Genomic DNA, 15,623 nt, shown 5'->3' with positions numbered 1-15,623 from the left:
GAGGCCCTGAACCTGAGCCCAGAACTGGAGAAATTGGGTTTGGAGGACACACCCTGTAATTGACTCAAGAAATTCAAGGTCACCTCTACATACTACATAATGAGTTCAAAGTCAGCCTGCGCTCTGAGACCCTATCTCAGAAAAAAAGAAAGAAGAGAAATAAAACTTACAAACTCCCAGACAAACTAATCAAAACAAAGAGAGAGAGAAAAACACATACTAAAAATAAAGATGAAAAAAGAGACTAAAACAGACTGTGAGGAAATCCAGAATGGAGACAGCTTCAACAACTTACATTTCTCCTCCAAACCTCTGGGAAATCTGAAAGACATGAATAAATTCCTAGAGCCATATGAGCTAAAATTAAGTAAAAAGATGTAAGTTAAATAGACCTTAGAAAGCCACAAGAGGAAAGCAGTGTAAGTCTTTCCACAGGAGAAATCATGGTCAGACGATTCACTGCCAGTGCCCACCAGACTTTTAGGAAAGGCCTAACACCAACACTGCAGACTGTTCCTTCCTCACAACAAAAGGGAACAGAGATTACTAAACTCACTCTACTAACCCAAGTTAATCTAATAGCAAGACCAGATAAGGATAAAACAACAAAAAGAAGAAAACCAATTTCCCTGTGAAAATTCTCAATAAAATTCTTGCAAATCAAATCCAGAGGACACATAAAGAAAATCACTCACCATGACCAAGATGGTTTCATCCCAGGGATACAAAGTTGACTCAACATATGAAAATTGATATTTAATACACACACACACACACACACACACACACACACACACACACACGTAAAGACAAGAGTCATGGTTATCTTAATAAAGGCAGAAAAGGTTTTTGACAAAGTTCAAAATCCTTCCTGATAAAGTTCTGAAGAGACACTAAAGGGATAGCTCAGTTGGTAAAGTGCCTGCTTTATACGCATGGGAACCTGAGTCAGATCCCCAGAACACACACACACACACACACACACACACACACACACACACACACACACACACACACACGGCTGAGCATGTGGCATGTATTTGTAATCCCAGTACTGGAGAGGCAGAGACAGGTAGCTCCCTGGGGCTCCCTGCCATCCAGCCTAGCCTACTCACTGAGTGAACTCCAGGCCTGGGAGAAACCTTGTCTCAAAACAAAAAAGTGAGAAGAAAGAAAAAAAGGAGGAAGAGGTGGAGGCATCTGAAGAAGGACACAATGGAGTCCTCTGGCTTTTACATGCACACACAGATGAACACACACACACACACAGCCCTGGAGAAACTTGGAATAGAAGAAACATATCTCGATACAAAAAAGGCTATATACAACAAACCTATGGTAAACATTGTTCTAAATGGGGGAAAACTGAAATCGTTTCCTCTCTACGATTAGGAACGAGGCAAAAGTACCCACTCTTACCGCTCCTATTCAATATAGTATCTGAAGTCCTAGCTAGGGCAATAAAACAAGAGAAAAGAATAAAGGGGATACAAATAAAAAGGGGAAAAAATCAAAGTATCCCTACTTGCCAAAGATATGATCCTACATTTTAAAGACTCCAGCAGAAAAACTTTTGATAAATACTTACCCACAGTAACAGAATATAAAGTCAACACAAAAAGATAAATACCTTTCTACATACCAATAACTAACTTGCCAAGAAAAGAAACAGTAAGAAAAGATCCCATTCATAACCGCTTCACAGATAAACCTTTCTCTCCAAAGATGTGTTTTGTCAGGGTATTTATCACAGCAACAGAAATGAAACTAGATGTGGCCCTACTGCAGCCAGGGTCTGTGCTGTGGATGCCCGAGATCTTGAGCCATGTTAGTGTCTGAGAGCCATGATGCTGCTGGAGCCATGCCAATCTGAGTGGCCTGCACTGCCACCTGGGGCAGTGGTGACATCCAGACCTGGCTGCTGCTGAGGGCCATGTCTGGGTCCGTGGTCCTCCCGAAACTGGGGTCTGTGTTGAAGTCCGAGGCCCGTGTTGCCAGCAAAGGTTACACAGGAGCCTGGGATCGAGGCCACAACCTACGGCCTTGTTGGTGTCCAGGGGCCATGCCACCACCAGAGCCATCTTGATTTAAGTGGCCTGGGTTTCCACCCAGAGCCAGGATTTCATCCCAGCCCAAGCTGTTGCTGAGAGCCATGTCTGGGTCCATGATCCTGCTGCAGCTGGGGTGTCTGTGTTGATGGCCCATGTCACCTCAGGGGACCACAGGAACCATGCGTGATGAAATCAGAGGGCCATGCTGAGCCAGCCCCACCCTCTCCTGGCCCTCGGACTGCTGGTTCCGCCCTTCTCTGGACACTGCAGCAATGAGAGTAGGCCTCAACCCTCTTGGGAGAGCTGCCCTCCCCCGAGTGATGGCCCCACAGGTGAGGGATGTGTGATCCTGATGGCATGGGTGGGAGCTGGCTCCACCCCTTCCTAGGTGTGTGGGGTGGGCAGCCCCAGTGGCATGGACTAACCAGCTCAATTCCAGTCCAGGCTCACAGCTGGGCCTGGGGTTGGCCCACCCTAATATCTACTCCATCTAGGACCTGCTGGAGCTCATGAAGGGACTGGTCCTATGAAATGATACCTGCAGAATCTCCATAACTCGGGGTGATTGCAGGATATCTGAGAGGAGTTTTGGTGAGGATCCAGTGATGATGGTGTACCAGAAACCAGACGCCTTGAACAGGCCAATGACTCATTGCAATGAACATTTGCAAGGAAAGCTGATTGGACAAAAGAGTATATACTGTGTAACACACACACACATATCCCAGCTCCCCATGCCACCAGGACAAAAGAAGAGTGTTGGAGAGGCAGGAAAGATGAACGAGCAAAGAGGGGTTTTTTTGTTTTGTTGGTTTTGTTTTGGTTCTTGATTGTTTTTTCTTTTTTTGTTTGTTTGTTTTGGTTTTGGTTTTGTTTGGTTGCTTTGTTTTGATTTTTAAATTTTTCTTTTGGGGGAGTACTGCAGGGATGAGGAAAAGATACGGAAGGACTGGAAGGTAAGCAGAATTGGGGTGCATGATGTGAAAATTCCCAAGGACTCAATAAAGAAATTATATTAAATAAAAAAAAAGAAATGAAACTAGAAAATGGACCAACAAAAGATCCTGAACAACTAAAGCAACCCTAAGCAGGTTATCAGAATCGCTGATCTCAAGCTATGCTATAAAGCACAGTAACAAAAACTGTATGATACTGGCATAGAAAATACACAGACCAACAGAACAGAACAGAGAACTTGGAATTAAATCTACAGTTATAGCTACCTACTTTTTTGACATTGAAAAAAAAAAAAAAAGCCTCTTCAAATGATGGTAGGTGCCGGTTGTGGTGGTGCATGCCTTTAATCCCAGCACTCGAGAGGCAGAGGCAGGTGGATCTCTGTGAGTTCAAGGCCAGCCTGGTCTACAGAGTGAGATCCAGAACCGAGCTACATACACAGAGAGACCCTGTCTCGAAGGTGGGGGGGGGGGATACTGAAGTAATTGGCATCTACCTGCAGAAGAATGTGTAACTCAATCCATATCTTTTGCCCAAAGTTGTGCCAGTGAGATGGCTTAATGGATAAAGGCATTTGTTAAGCCTGATGACCTACATTAATCCCAGAACACATGAGGGAGAAGGATAGAACTGACTCCTGAAAGTTGTCCTCTGACCGCCACACATGCACTGTGCCATGTGTGTGTACAGACACACACTAAATTGCAATGAAAAACCAATACAGGGATGGGTGTGGTGGGGCACAGCTTTAATTACAGCACTTTGGGAAGCAGAGGCATGGAGATATCTGAGTTGGAAGCCAGCCTGTTCTACATAGTGAGTTTCAGGCCAGCCTGAGGTACATAGTGAGACCTTGTCTCAAAAAAAAAAAAAAAAAAAAAAAGGAAAGAGAAAGAAAAAAAGAAAAAAATTGATACAAAATGAATCAGTGCCTTAATATACAATCTGAAATCTTGAAACTACTAGAGAAATTCATGGCAAACACTTGAAAACCCAGGCACAGACAAGTCTGTTCTAAGAGGATTCCAAAATGGAGAGTTGACTATGGGATTACATGAAACTAAAAGGCTTCTACACAACACAGGAAACAGTCAGCAGTGAAGACAAAAAAATACAGATCAGGAAAAAAAAAAGTATTTACCAACTACAAAGTAGATGGGATTAATATGTAAAATTGATAAGGAATCTCAAAAATTAAATATTATTAAAATAAATCATTCATTCCATAAATACGCCAATGAACTAACTGAGCACACAGTTCTCAGAAGAGATACATATGAGCACTAAGTATTTGAAATGAAACTTGAAACTGCTTTGAGATTCCACCTTGCCCAAGTCAGCATGGCTAACATCCAAACAACAAACATTAGAAAGAAGCAGCTTAGACACTGTCAGTGGTGAGGCAGAATCGTGCAGCGACTATGCAAGTCAGTGTGAGGTTCCTTAAAACCACCACTCTACCACCGGGTCTATGTCCAAAGGACTAGAAGTCAAAACACAAAAGAGATGCTTGCACAACTATGTTTCCTACCATACTACTCACAATAGCTAAGAAATAGAACAAATGTAGATGTCCATCAATCCAGGCACAGATAAAGAAAATTCAGTTCAGAATTACAATTTTATTCAACTACAAAGAAAAATGAAATCATGATTATCTGCATGAATGTAAATGAAGATCATCATATTAATCAAAATAAGTCAGACTCAAAGACAAGTGTGTTCTCTCCATGGAGATCCTAGATTTAAATCTGGGTGTTCATATGTATGTGGGGGGGGTCGTGAAAGTTGGAAGGGGGAGATGAGAGGAGAGGAAGAGACCTTAAAATAAAATGAAGGGGGAAAGAGTAACGGCATACTGTGACAGGAAAGCAAGGGAAGCCATCTACAGTGGGAGGGACCAGCAAGAGGAAGACAGAGGGATGGGAAAGAAGAGTGAGGGGTGGGGAGATAGAGGAAACAATAATGATGTGTTAGTATGAAACTGTCACAATGAAACCCATTACTTTGTATGCCAATCTAAAATGAAAATAAAAATAGAGCTAGTGAGACAGCTCAGGGATTGAGAGCACTTATCTTACAAGCCTGGCAACTTGAGTTCAATCCCAAGAAAGCACATAAAACTAGAAGGAAGAATCCACACACAGAGACACACAGACATATAGACACACACACCAAAATCATCATCATCATAAAATTTTAATTAAGAAGAAAAATTAAAAACTGTAGCAGTACTTTTTCGTCAGGACCACCAGCCCGCAAATAACGACACGAAGACTTATTATTAATTATGAAAGCTTGGCCTTTAGCTTAGGCTTGTCTCAACTAGCTCTTATAACTTAAATTAACCCATTTATATTACCTATGTTCTGCCACATGGTGTTACCTCTTTCCCATCTTGCACCTCCTGTTTCCTCTCCTTCCTCGATCCAAAAGGGCCAAGAATGTTTCTAATGTTTCTACTACTTCCTGTGTTTCTCTATATGTCCTCGGTCCTCCAGAACCTCTACAGCTAATTTTGGTCAGCTAGTAGCTAGCTCCACCCTCTGATTCAAAGTTCAAAGTAAACTTTATTGGCAGTCTCGGGAGTATCAGCGTGTAATTAAAATTTCCCACAGCAAAAAAAAAACCTAAGAAAATATTAAAATAAAAAGCATTTTAGCACCATTAGTGAAATTATTACTAACTTTCACTTTATACTTTTCTACTTTCTATGAATAAACAAACAAACAAACTTTAAAAACATCCTTACCAGGATTCCATCCACAGATGAAACTTTCTCCCAAGTTAACCAAGCTCTTTCTCTGACATGATCGGATATCTTTAACTTCTGACATAATGCAGTAAATTCAGGTTCTTCAATGTCTTCAAACTCAAGCCTACCAATTGAAAACAATTACAGAATACACTTATAAATCAAACCAATTAAGCAAATATTTAGCTTCTATAGTTTGCACATATCAGCACTGTTTTGAAAGAGAACGTCTCTAAGTGCTTTAAGGTCTATTTTATCTTTGAGTAACATTACACACCATTTAAACATATGCTTATCTTTGTCATGGTCTTTCCAAAAATAAGAATACCACAAAGTGAAAAACAGCTGCAAGCCTGGTGAACCAAATACACTCCAGGACAGTAACACAGCTCTATGAAAGACAGTAAGTGCAATAGCGGAAACATTCTGGGAAGATGGGACAATTGTCACAGCAAGAAGAAAAAACGATCTGCAGTCAACTCAGTTCCAGTGACCACGGTTAACTGTAGTCTTACTGTGTCATATATTTCTTAGGTGATAATTAACTTGATAGAGATTATTGCATCACGTATTTCAGCCCTATCTCTTTGACCTTTCTTTTTTTAATTTTATTTCTTTCATGTGTGTGAGTGTTTTGCCTGCATGTATGTATGTGCACCATGTGAATGCCTGGTGTCTTCAGGGGCCAGAGAAAGGTGCTGAATTCATCAGAAGTGGAGTTACAGTTGTAAGCCACCACGTGGGTGCTAGGAATTGAACTCAGGTCCCCTAGAAGAGCAGTCAGTGCTCTCAACCTTTGAGCCATCTCTCCTGGCCCCTCTTTGACATTTCTTAACCACAAGCTTTTAATAAATGGCTAATTCCTTTCTATATGTATTTGACATATAATAACAACACTATGAAGAGCAACTTGACTCTTGAGAATTTACTATGATCCTACAAAAAAGTACCATTATGCCTGGTTTTACTGAATTTCCACATCAGCCATACTTGGTAAGTATTCTCATTCTTGTTTTACATGTCTACCACACCAGAAAAAATAAAGCAGTCACTAAAAGCATAGCAAGTGAGAAGTAATCAGGATAGGAACCCTATAGGCTAACTCCATCATCATGCCCCTGACCACTTTTCTAGCTGGGAAACTTTCCTCCTTCAAGACATAATTAACTTCTGCATATTTCAGCAACGAAAGTGGCTAGCAGTCCCCTCGTCTCAGCCTCCATTCCACCTGTAGTGCTTAGGTCAGAGACAATGTAAAAGAAGTAACACCTCAACTGTAAAAGTAGACTGTCCTTGGAAGTGCAGATGGACAGGGCTGAATCCAGCCCTAAGCGATTTTCTAAGTTTCAGACTGAGGCAGTCCTCTTATCCTTGCTAAGGTACAATCATGTGCTACGAGACATTTCAGTCGATAAGGCGGTATACAACAGTAGTCCTGTAAGATTATAATGGAGTAGAAACATCACTTAGAAGACGTCTTAACCAGCATAACAGGGCAGTACAATGCATCTGTCGCTTGTGCACTTAGGGGGATGCCGCTGTAAACAAGTCTACTGCACTGATACTTGTAGGAAATGATAGCATATACCATGACACACAGGACACAACATCGGAAAAGAAATGACTGTGGCCGGGCGGTGGTGGCGCACGCCTTTAATACCAGCACTCGGGAGGCAGAGCCAGGCGGATCTCTCTGAGTTCCAGGCCAGCCTGGTCTACCAAGTGAGTTCCAGGAAAGGCGCAAAGCTACACAGAGAAACCCTGTATCGAAAAACCAAAAAAAAAAAAAAAAAAAAAAAAAGAAAAAAAAAAGAAAAGAAAAAGAAATGACTGTGTTACTGGCTTGTATGCTTTCTATACTGTGGCTTTATCATTATTTTACAGCATGTTTCTATTATTAAACAATAGAGGTATTTGCACACAGTATGCTTTGTTACACCACTAACAGCCTCTTACACAGTGATGACCACCTCTATTGACTGCAGCAAGACGGCACAATGACTAATCTACGTACCATCGATATTTGCCTAAGTGCATTCTGCAACGATCACACAAAATTCATTCAATGGCACAGTTCAGAGGAGACAGCAAACTCCTATGGCAAAGCACATGTGACTGTAGGTAATTCAGAGACCAACTGTCAGTGCTTATGAGAACCTCTGTGGCAATGAGTAACCAAGAAGAGACAGTTTTAACTTACAGGAGAATCTGTGATTCCCCAGAGTTAAACATATATAAAAGGGAACAAACCCGGGTCCTTCTTTCCCCAGGCAATGTGTATGTTTATTCTAGAATAATCAGGAATGCTTCCAAAGCTGTGTAGATGGCATGGACTCTTTTAGAATAGATGTTATTGCTCTTTCTAAAGGGAAACTTTCACACAGTGGATACGCCCGAGTTTAATTAGAAACGAAAGCAAAATCTTCCAGCTTGAACATTCTCCAAATATAGCTTTTATTCCGTATTTATTTTCTAATGAATACGATTTTTATTTGACCCACAAGACAATCCACCTAAATATACAAATTTTAATAGACTTAAACAAGCCATTTCCAAAATTAGTTCAGTCTTTAGTCTGTTAAGAGTATGGGGCACACAAAGAACTTCAATGTTAGTGAGGATAAAGGAACTTGGTAGCCTGGCAAGGTGTTATATGCCTACAATCCCAACACTGGGGAGGCTGAGGCAGGAGAATATAGAGAGCTCAAGGCAAGCCCGGGCTAAATAGCCAGAGTAGTTTTTTTTTTTTTTTTTTTTTTTTTTAAAAAAAAGTCAGGGACTTACTGATGGGCTAGAAATGGGAGAGAGGATGGTGAGGGACAATGATTCCCATTCTGCAATGGATCTCAAATTAAAACTAGTGCTGACAATAACAACAATCATATTGTTTCAATTTCTGTTACTTAATCACACAGTAGCACAGTCAAGAAAAATAAAATGTTGAAATACAATAAATATCTCTCTGTCGTTCCTATTGGATCCACATGGACTTGCTTAAGTTTAGATGCCATTTAATAAATGGAGAGAAAAGTTCTTTGAGAGAACACAGCACTAAAAACAAGACCAAAGGGGGGCGGGGGGGGGGGGGAACGACACCAAGATCCTTGTAGGCTCAAAGGCAAAAAGCAAGAAATAATGAAGCATGTTGCGGCCAATCAGTACGCAGGAAGAGTCTTACCCTGAAAAAAGGGAGGTGGGGGCAGTTTAGAAACTTGCAAGCCCTTGCATTTAAATGCCTCATGAAACTTTTGCCCACAAACCAGTTCTTCTAAGAGTTATGCTCCACCAGTCTCCACAGATGGCTTTAAATCCCCGAGGCCTCAAAGCATTGTTCCAAAGAAACCCCCCACAAAGCCCGGGAGCTGCGGACCCAGTGAGCAATTGACACCCACGACCCTGCGCTTCGCCTACAAGGCTTTTTCTTGGCCTCTCCCAGGACCGAGCTGCCAATGCAGCGCACGGCCAGTGGAAAAGGCTCCCAACTGTTGCATCTCAGGACTGCAAAAGAGAAAGTCAACCGACCCCGGGGTGCTCCGGATCGCCACGGAAGAAGAAAAAAAAGAAGAAGAAGAGAGAAAAGAAAGTAAGAAAGAAAGCATCGGTCTTTTTTCTTTTCTTCTTCTTCTTTTTTTTTTTTTTTTTTTTAATTTTTTTTGCGTCTGATGGGGGCTCTCCAGGACCCGCCGGCTCCGCGCCTGGGCGTCGCTGGAGTAGAGCCTGCACCTGTCACTTCGCTCGGGTGCAGGAGCCCCACCCGCCCGACACCTGTCAAGCCGCAGCCCAGACCCCTCCGGGATGCCCTGGCCGTCGCCCGTGAGCCGGGGACCCTGTCACGGCGGCGCCGCCAGCCCGCGGAGAATGGGGGGACCGGAGGGTTCCCGGGGACCCCGGGCACCGCTCCCTACGGTCAGCCCGGCCCCGCCGAGATGCGCCCGGCGTCGCCGTGCCCCGCGCCCTTCCATCCCTCCCGGCCCGCGGCGGCCGCGCTCCTCACCTGGCCAGGGGCAGCTCTTCGGGGCCGCTGTCCGGCTCGGGGTCGTCCTCCCGAGGAGGCGGCGGGGGCTCGGCGGCCGCGGCTCTGCGCGGGGCTTTGGGCGGCATGACGCGCTGCGCGGGCCGGCGCGAGCGAGCGAGCGAGCGAGAGGGCGGGCGAGGGAGGGAGGGAGGGAGGGAGGCGCGCGGGGAGGCGGGCGCGCGCGCACGCCGGGCACGCCCCGTCCTCACCCGACTCCCGTTACAAAAATAATGGGAACGTCCCCCCGAGGAGAACCGGACGCGCCCGGCAACCGAGCGCCCCGGCCAACCGCGGGAAAACGTCACTTCCGCCGCGGCGTCACGTCCGCGGGGTTCGCGGGCCGCGGGCGTCAGGGGGAACCGGGGCGGCGGCGGCGGCGGCGCTGGCCGCGGCGGCGGCGGCGGCGGTGATGGCAGGCGAGGGCGCGGGCGGGAAGCGGCGGGGAAGCCGCGCCTGCCCGGGCCTGTCTCCGCCCGCCTCGTCCTCCCCCAGTGGGCGGCGCCAGCCGGGACGGGGCGGGCCGCCGAATGGAGCCGCGGCCTCTGGGCGATCGCTGGACAGGGCGCGCCCCTCGACAGGCCCGCGCGGCCGGCAAAACAAAAACAAACGTGCCGGGCCAGTGGGAGGTGGGCTCGGCCGCGGGGTGGGCGGGCCAGGGTGGAGCCATCCCTGGCCTTCTGGGTTAAGAAAGGGAAGATGGGCGATGCACAGAGTTGAGCGTGCATTCTTGGTGTGCACCCTCCGAGGGGGCTAGATCTTAGCGGGAAAGGAGCTTTTGAAAACCAGTTGGCCCGGTGGACCTGACGTTGGAGGCCGGTGTGCTGTGTTCGAGCGCTTGATCGGGCTGGCCCCCTTTCGTAACTGTGTCCCAGACACAGCCGTCAAACTGGCAATGGCAGCGTTCCACTTTGCGTGTTGGAAAAGGGAATTCGAGGAGTTAAATTTGCCTATGCCACATAGCATTTGAGTGGCAGAGGACTTGAACCCAAGTCATCTTTGACTCACTGGGTTGCAAACGCACCGACAATCAGAAAAGAGCAGACTAGACCTGCCACCACCAAACGCTGGCTCAGCAACTGTAGCTCGTCTTAATTTACTTTTCCGCGTGTCAATCAACATGATTTTCTCTCTCTGGCCGTCCTTATTGGTGGTTGTCACACAACTCCCTAACCGAAGTTCTGTGAATAAAAGACAGTTGTTGCTCTGGTGTAAGCTGTCTTGGAGCAGCTGAGCAAGGATGTGTGAAGGCTCAGCATACATGGGCCTCCGTCAGCTGTCAGTCCTGCCTTTTATAGAGGCCAAATGTTTGTCAGGAGGTAGAGCCCAGGCCCAGATGCAGCCCCGGAGAATGAATGGAATTAAGATAGCAGTTGCATTTCACCTTGTCCCGGATTTAGGCAAGAGCTCAGGCTGCATGCTGTCTAGGTTTGGGGGAGGGGAAGGATAGACAGCAGGGAGCCTGATAAAATGATATGCAGAAGTAACACAGTCCTGCCTCCTAATTATCAGGATAAGGTGACACTTGCCAATTAATTGATGCCACTGGGGTGATTTGTGGCAAGCTACTTCTGGGGTAAGGCAGAATGGCAAAAGAACCCGTGTCTTCAGACACAGAGCTAATAACTGGTCACCTCTGCTGGTACTGATCTCAGATATGCTGGTAGTCAGCTATTTGTGTCGGAAGTCATTGTAACTAATATTTTTGCCATAAGCCCCTTTCAACATACAGACCAAATATGAGCCTGACCTGGCAGCAGTACAGGCCTATAATTCCAGGCTTGTAATGCTCTGAGGCTGAGGCAAGAAAAATCACAAGTTTAAGACCTGCCGTGGCTACAGAGTGAGTTGAACTCCAACCTGGGCAACTTATTAAGGCTCTGTCTTATAATAAAAAGTAAAGACAGCCAGGCGGTGGTGGCGCGTGCCTTTAATCCCAGCACTCGGGAGGCAGAGCCAGGTGGATCTCTGTGAGTTCGAGGCCAGCCTGGGCTACCAAGTGAGTCCCAGGAAAGGCACAAAGCTACACAGAGAAACCCTGTCTCAAAAAACCAAAAAAAAAAAAAAAAAAAAAAAGTAAAAACAAAGCTGGAATGTAAATTAATGGTAGAGTGCTTGCCTAGAAGGAGGAGCCCTGATTTCAATACCCAGGAACACACACACACACACAGACACACAGTAGAACAAATATCAAACATCATTACAGCCTTAGTATCTAGTAGAATGTTAGGCATTGGCCACATGACAGCCAAGGAAAGTTTGGAGAATTAACTCTCTTCACATGTAGTTAAGACTTGTTATATTTGAACCTAGTTCATCACTACAATTGCAAACGAGATTTTTTCAATTTACAAAAAGGTGGGTATCTTTACTGTGAGTGTGACACCCTGTCCCAAAAAACTAAATGTAGCAGGGTTGGGAGCTCCGTGGGAGAGGTGTTGGGCGGTGGGGGAGGTGAAGGGGTGGAGAAGGAGAGACGGAGGTGGGGAAAGAATCTGGAAAAAATTTCAAGTGTTAGCGTTTGTGGTAGTGTGTGATTATTGGACACTTCATTAAGCAGAATATAGAGCAATTCTCTCCAACGTGTGTGTGGGGGATGTGGTTGGGTGAGATGGCTGTGCTTTTGTCACATGCCAGAGGACTGGATGACAAAGGATGAAATTGTCAGGTTAGTTTGTCACTTGCTACTCAGAACAGGTAGAAACCTGTGAAAAGGTAAATATTTATTGTTATTTTTAAAGTCCTTTCCATTTCTTAATTGAGCCTGGCTTCTGAAATTCACTAAGTTGAGGAAGTAAAATTTTTGTCATTTATTTTGGATCTTAGAGTTAAAGAGAAAAAGAAAGCCTGCCTTGCTTTGTCGGTAAAAGACACACATCTGTAATGAGTTAGTAACAGTAGTAATAGATTACACAATAGTCACAGAAATTATTCCAAGGAAGTAAAGCCCTAAGGGTGTTTACTGACTTGACTTAGAACTGTAGTCTCTCATTTATTTAGTAGGAGCCTGAGACAGAAGGATTCCAAGTTCAAGGCCTACTGGGCTCCAGAGTGAGTTTACAATCAGCCTGGACAACGTGGTGAGACCCAGTTTCAAAATAAAAAAAAAAAAGTGAAAAAGGACAGGGCCATGTAATTGGACATTTCCTGTCCCGACTGCCTGGTCCCAAATAACCGACTCAGAGGCTGAATATGCATTATAAATGCTCAGCCAATAGCTCAGGCTTGTTACCAGCTAACTCTTACATTTAAATTAACCCGTATTTCTATTTATGCTTTGCCACATGACTCATGGCCTGTTACCTTATTTTCTACACATCCTATTTGCTTGGCAGCTGGCTGGCATCTCCTGACTCTGCCCTCCTTCCCATCATTCTCAGTTTGGCTTTCCCACCTTATTTCCTACCCAGCTACTGGCCTGTCAGCTTTTTATTAACCAATGAGAGTTATACATATTCATAGTATAGAAAAGGATTGTTCCATAGCAGGCCAGGCTGGGGATGTAACTCAGAACACTTGTCTAGTGTATGTGAGGATTAAATTCAATCCCCAGCACTGCAAAATAAAATAAAAACCAGTCTCTCACTTATTCCTAATCATAGCTCTTGGCAATGGCAATAAAGCCATCAAACTTGAGTAACAATTATACATCTAACATATAAAAATATTGGTTATGAATTTAATAACCATTTTGAACTTTCTACTAAAATAAGCTCCACACATAAAAATTCATGAGTCCAGATTGGCTGGACTCTGAACTCAAAGATCCAACTGCCTCAGCCTTCTAAGTGTTTGGGATTTAAGTTGAGTACTACCAGGCCCAGCCAGAATCCCACTTCTTTCCCTGAAAAACAGCTGAAATGTAGCCTTAATTCTGTGAGCCAGTTTTTGAACCAGGATGCCAATAAAAGATTAACGACACTTTTTAAAAATAAAGCATTGCTTCCTTCATTGTGGATAAAAGTTTATTGACCAGGGACTGGAGAGAGTATTGAGTGCTACTGCTCTTGCAGAGGACCCAGTTTCAAATCCCAGCACCCACATGGTGGCTCACAAACATGTATAACTCCAGTTCTAGAGATCCAGTGAGCTTGTCTGGCCTCTACAGGCACCAGGTATGCACATGGTATGCAAACATACATGCAGGCAAAACACCCATATACGTAAGTAAAAAAAAAATTAAGTTTGTTGTCTGAAATCTTCTTTGATTCACTTCATACCTTCGAGAGAAAGGTTTCTGTAGTATTGATAGTGTTACTAAAATGAACTATAGAAACAATTTAGCTATGCATTGTCTCTTTCAAGTAGCATGCCATCAATCCAAGCAACCTAAATGTAGCTAAAGTATCTCATTTAACAAGCAAAGAACAGAGCTCACTTCTCACATTATCTGTACTTATCTGTATGGACATATTAATGTTATTTTTGTAATTCTTTTCTTCCCATTTTATGTTTGCCCCAGTTATATTTATTGAAATGTGATTTTATTTCTGGTTAATCTGAGAAAAATCTAAGTTTATATTTAGTGGCTCTTTATTATTTGTTTTCATTTTATTTTCCTGGCAGTTCTTTGTAGTTTTCTGAGACAAGATCTCACATCGTAGCCAGAGCGGTCCTGGAATTCACTCTGTAGCCCAGTCTGGTCTCAAATTCCTGGCAGTCCTCCTGCCTCAGCCTCCCAAGTGCTGGAATTATGCCCAGCTTCCACAGTTTGTTTTTATTTCACTTTCTAAAAGCGTCAGTTCAGAACAATTGGGAGATTTAGAAGAATGAACAGTTCCTTTGCAGGGAGTGTGGGAAACAACCGGCCTCTGAAGGACTTCAGTTCTCTCGTGGTGGAGTCAAGCCCATGAATCACTTCCCTTATGTGTGTGCTTCTTAGATTGTTTCAGGTTTCAGGAACAGAGAGCTGCCGGGTTCATCTCGGTCACTGAAGGTTAGTGATGGGCTGGGGCAGGACAGAGTGAGGACAGCAAAGCCGCAACAGGGGCCCTTGCCGCGCACTCCTGCGTTCTGTGATGGCAGAGGATGCTCCGCCATGGCACCCCTGCTCAGCACCACTGTCAAGGGGACCCTTCCTCTCTCCATAGCCATGCCTCTGCTTCAGTTCCCCCTCCATGTCGCCAATTCACACACCTCAGTAGAGAGACTATGATTGATTCTCCCTCAAAAGTGCAGTTTCCGTCAGCAGGACCCACTGTATCATTTCCAGGGCTCCAGAGAAAATGAGAAGGTAGAACCTCTATTTAAAAATCACCCAAGATTTCAAGATGTGACATCGGAGCATTAAAATCATGCTATGGTCTTTGTAGCCTGAGGTGCCATGTAACTTTATAACTCGATATGTGCACAAAGGCAACCAATTGATGGTGATAGGTCCACAGCTACACTGAATGGATAAGTGGATCCCCATGCCTGGCCTGGCCTTGGCACACGGTACAGAATTTTAAAGTATGTAAATGGAATAATCCCAACAGCCTCATTTTAACTTCATCAAAGGCTTTATCCCCAAACACGATCACATTCTGAGTTATAAAGGAATTTGGGATGCCAGCATTATGAATTTGGAGGACATATAGCTCAGCTCATAACATTTGGAGAAGTGGTGTGGGCAGGACTCTGAGCTTGCTAATAAAGAGGGTAAATATTTCTCAAAGCCTGTGAGGGAAGAAACTAGACATCTAAACAAATGTAGTAGTCACATAGGCTTTAACTCATATCTCAAGGGCACAGAGGGATAAAGATGACAGGCAGGCTATAAGAAAAGAAGGAAGCCTTGATCATAATGTTTGTGTTGGCTTCACATTGCAACACCCTCACTGCATGCCCTGCTCTTCTCTGCCAGTGG

At 44.6% G+C, this 15,623-nt stretch overlaps 1 protein-coding gene across 2 annotated transcripts in view; it reads right to left on the bottom strand.

Moving 5' to 3' along the window:
• Rb1 (RB transcriptional corepressor 1) overlaps nucleotides 1-9,896 on the bottom strand; it is a 138,300-nt gene extending 128,404 nt beyond the window's left edge. Inside the window, exons 1-2 of one of the 2 annotated variants that reach the window (XM_028877648.2) lie at nucleotides 9,758-9,896; nucleotides 5,761-5,887 (exon numbers count right to left, since the gene is read on the bottom strand). In XM_028877648.2, the coding sequence (XP_028733481.1) occupies nucleotides 5,761-5,887; nucleotides 9,758-9,864 (234 nt within the window). In that variant the 5' untranslated portion in view covers nucleotides 9,865-9,896. The remainder of the gene's footprint in view (nucleotides 1-5,760; nucleotides 5,888-9,757) is intronic. The other variant, XM_028877647.2, reaches the window with a different exon arrangement.
• Nucleotides 9,897-15,623: the final 5,727 nt, after the last annotated feature.

This window comes from Peromyscus leucopus, chromosome 9 (assembly GCF_004664715.2).
Source record: "Peromyscus leucopus breed LL Stock chromosome 9, UCI_PerLeu_2.1, whole genome shotgun sequence".
Taxonomy (NCBI): domain Eukaryota; kingdom Metazoa; phylum Chordata; class Mammalia; order Rodentia; family Cricetidae; genus Peromyscus; species Peromyscus leucopus.
Note: the sequence above shows the minus strand (reverse complement) of the source record. Positions and strands in the feature narration are given on the sequence as shown.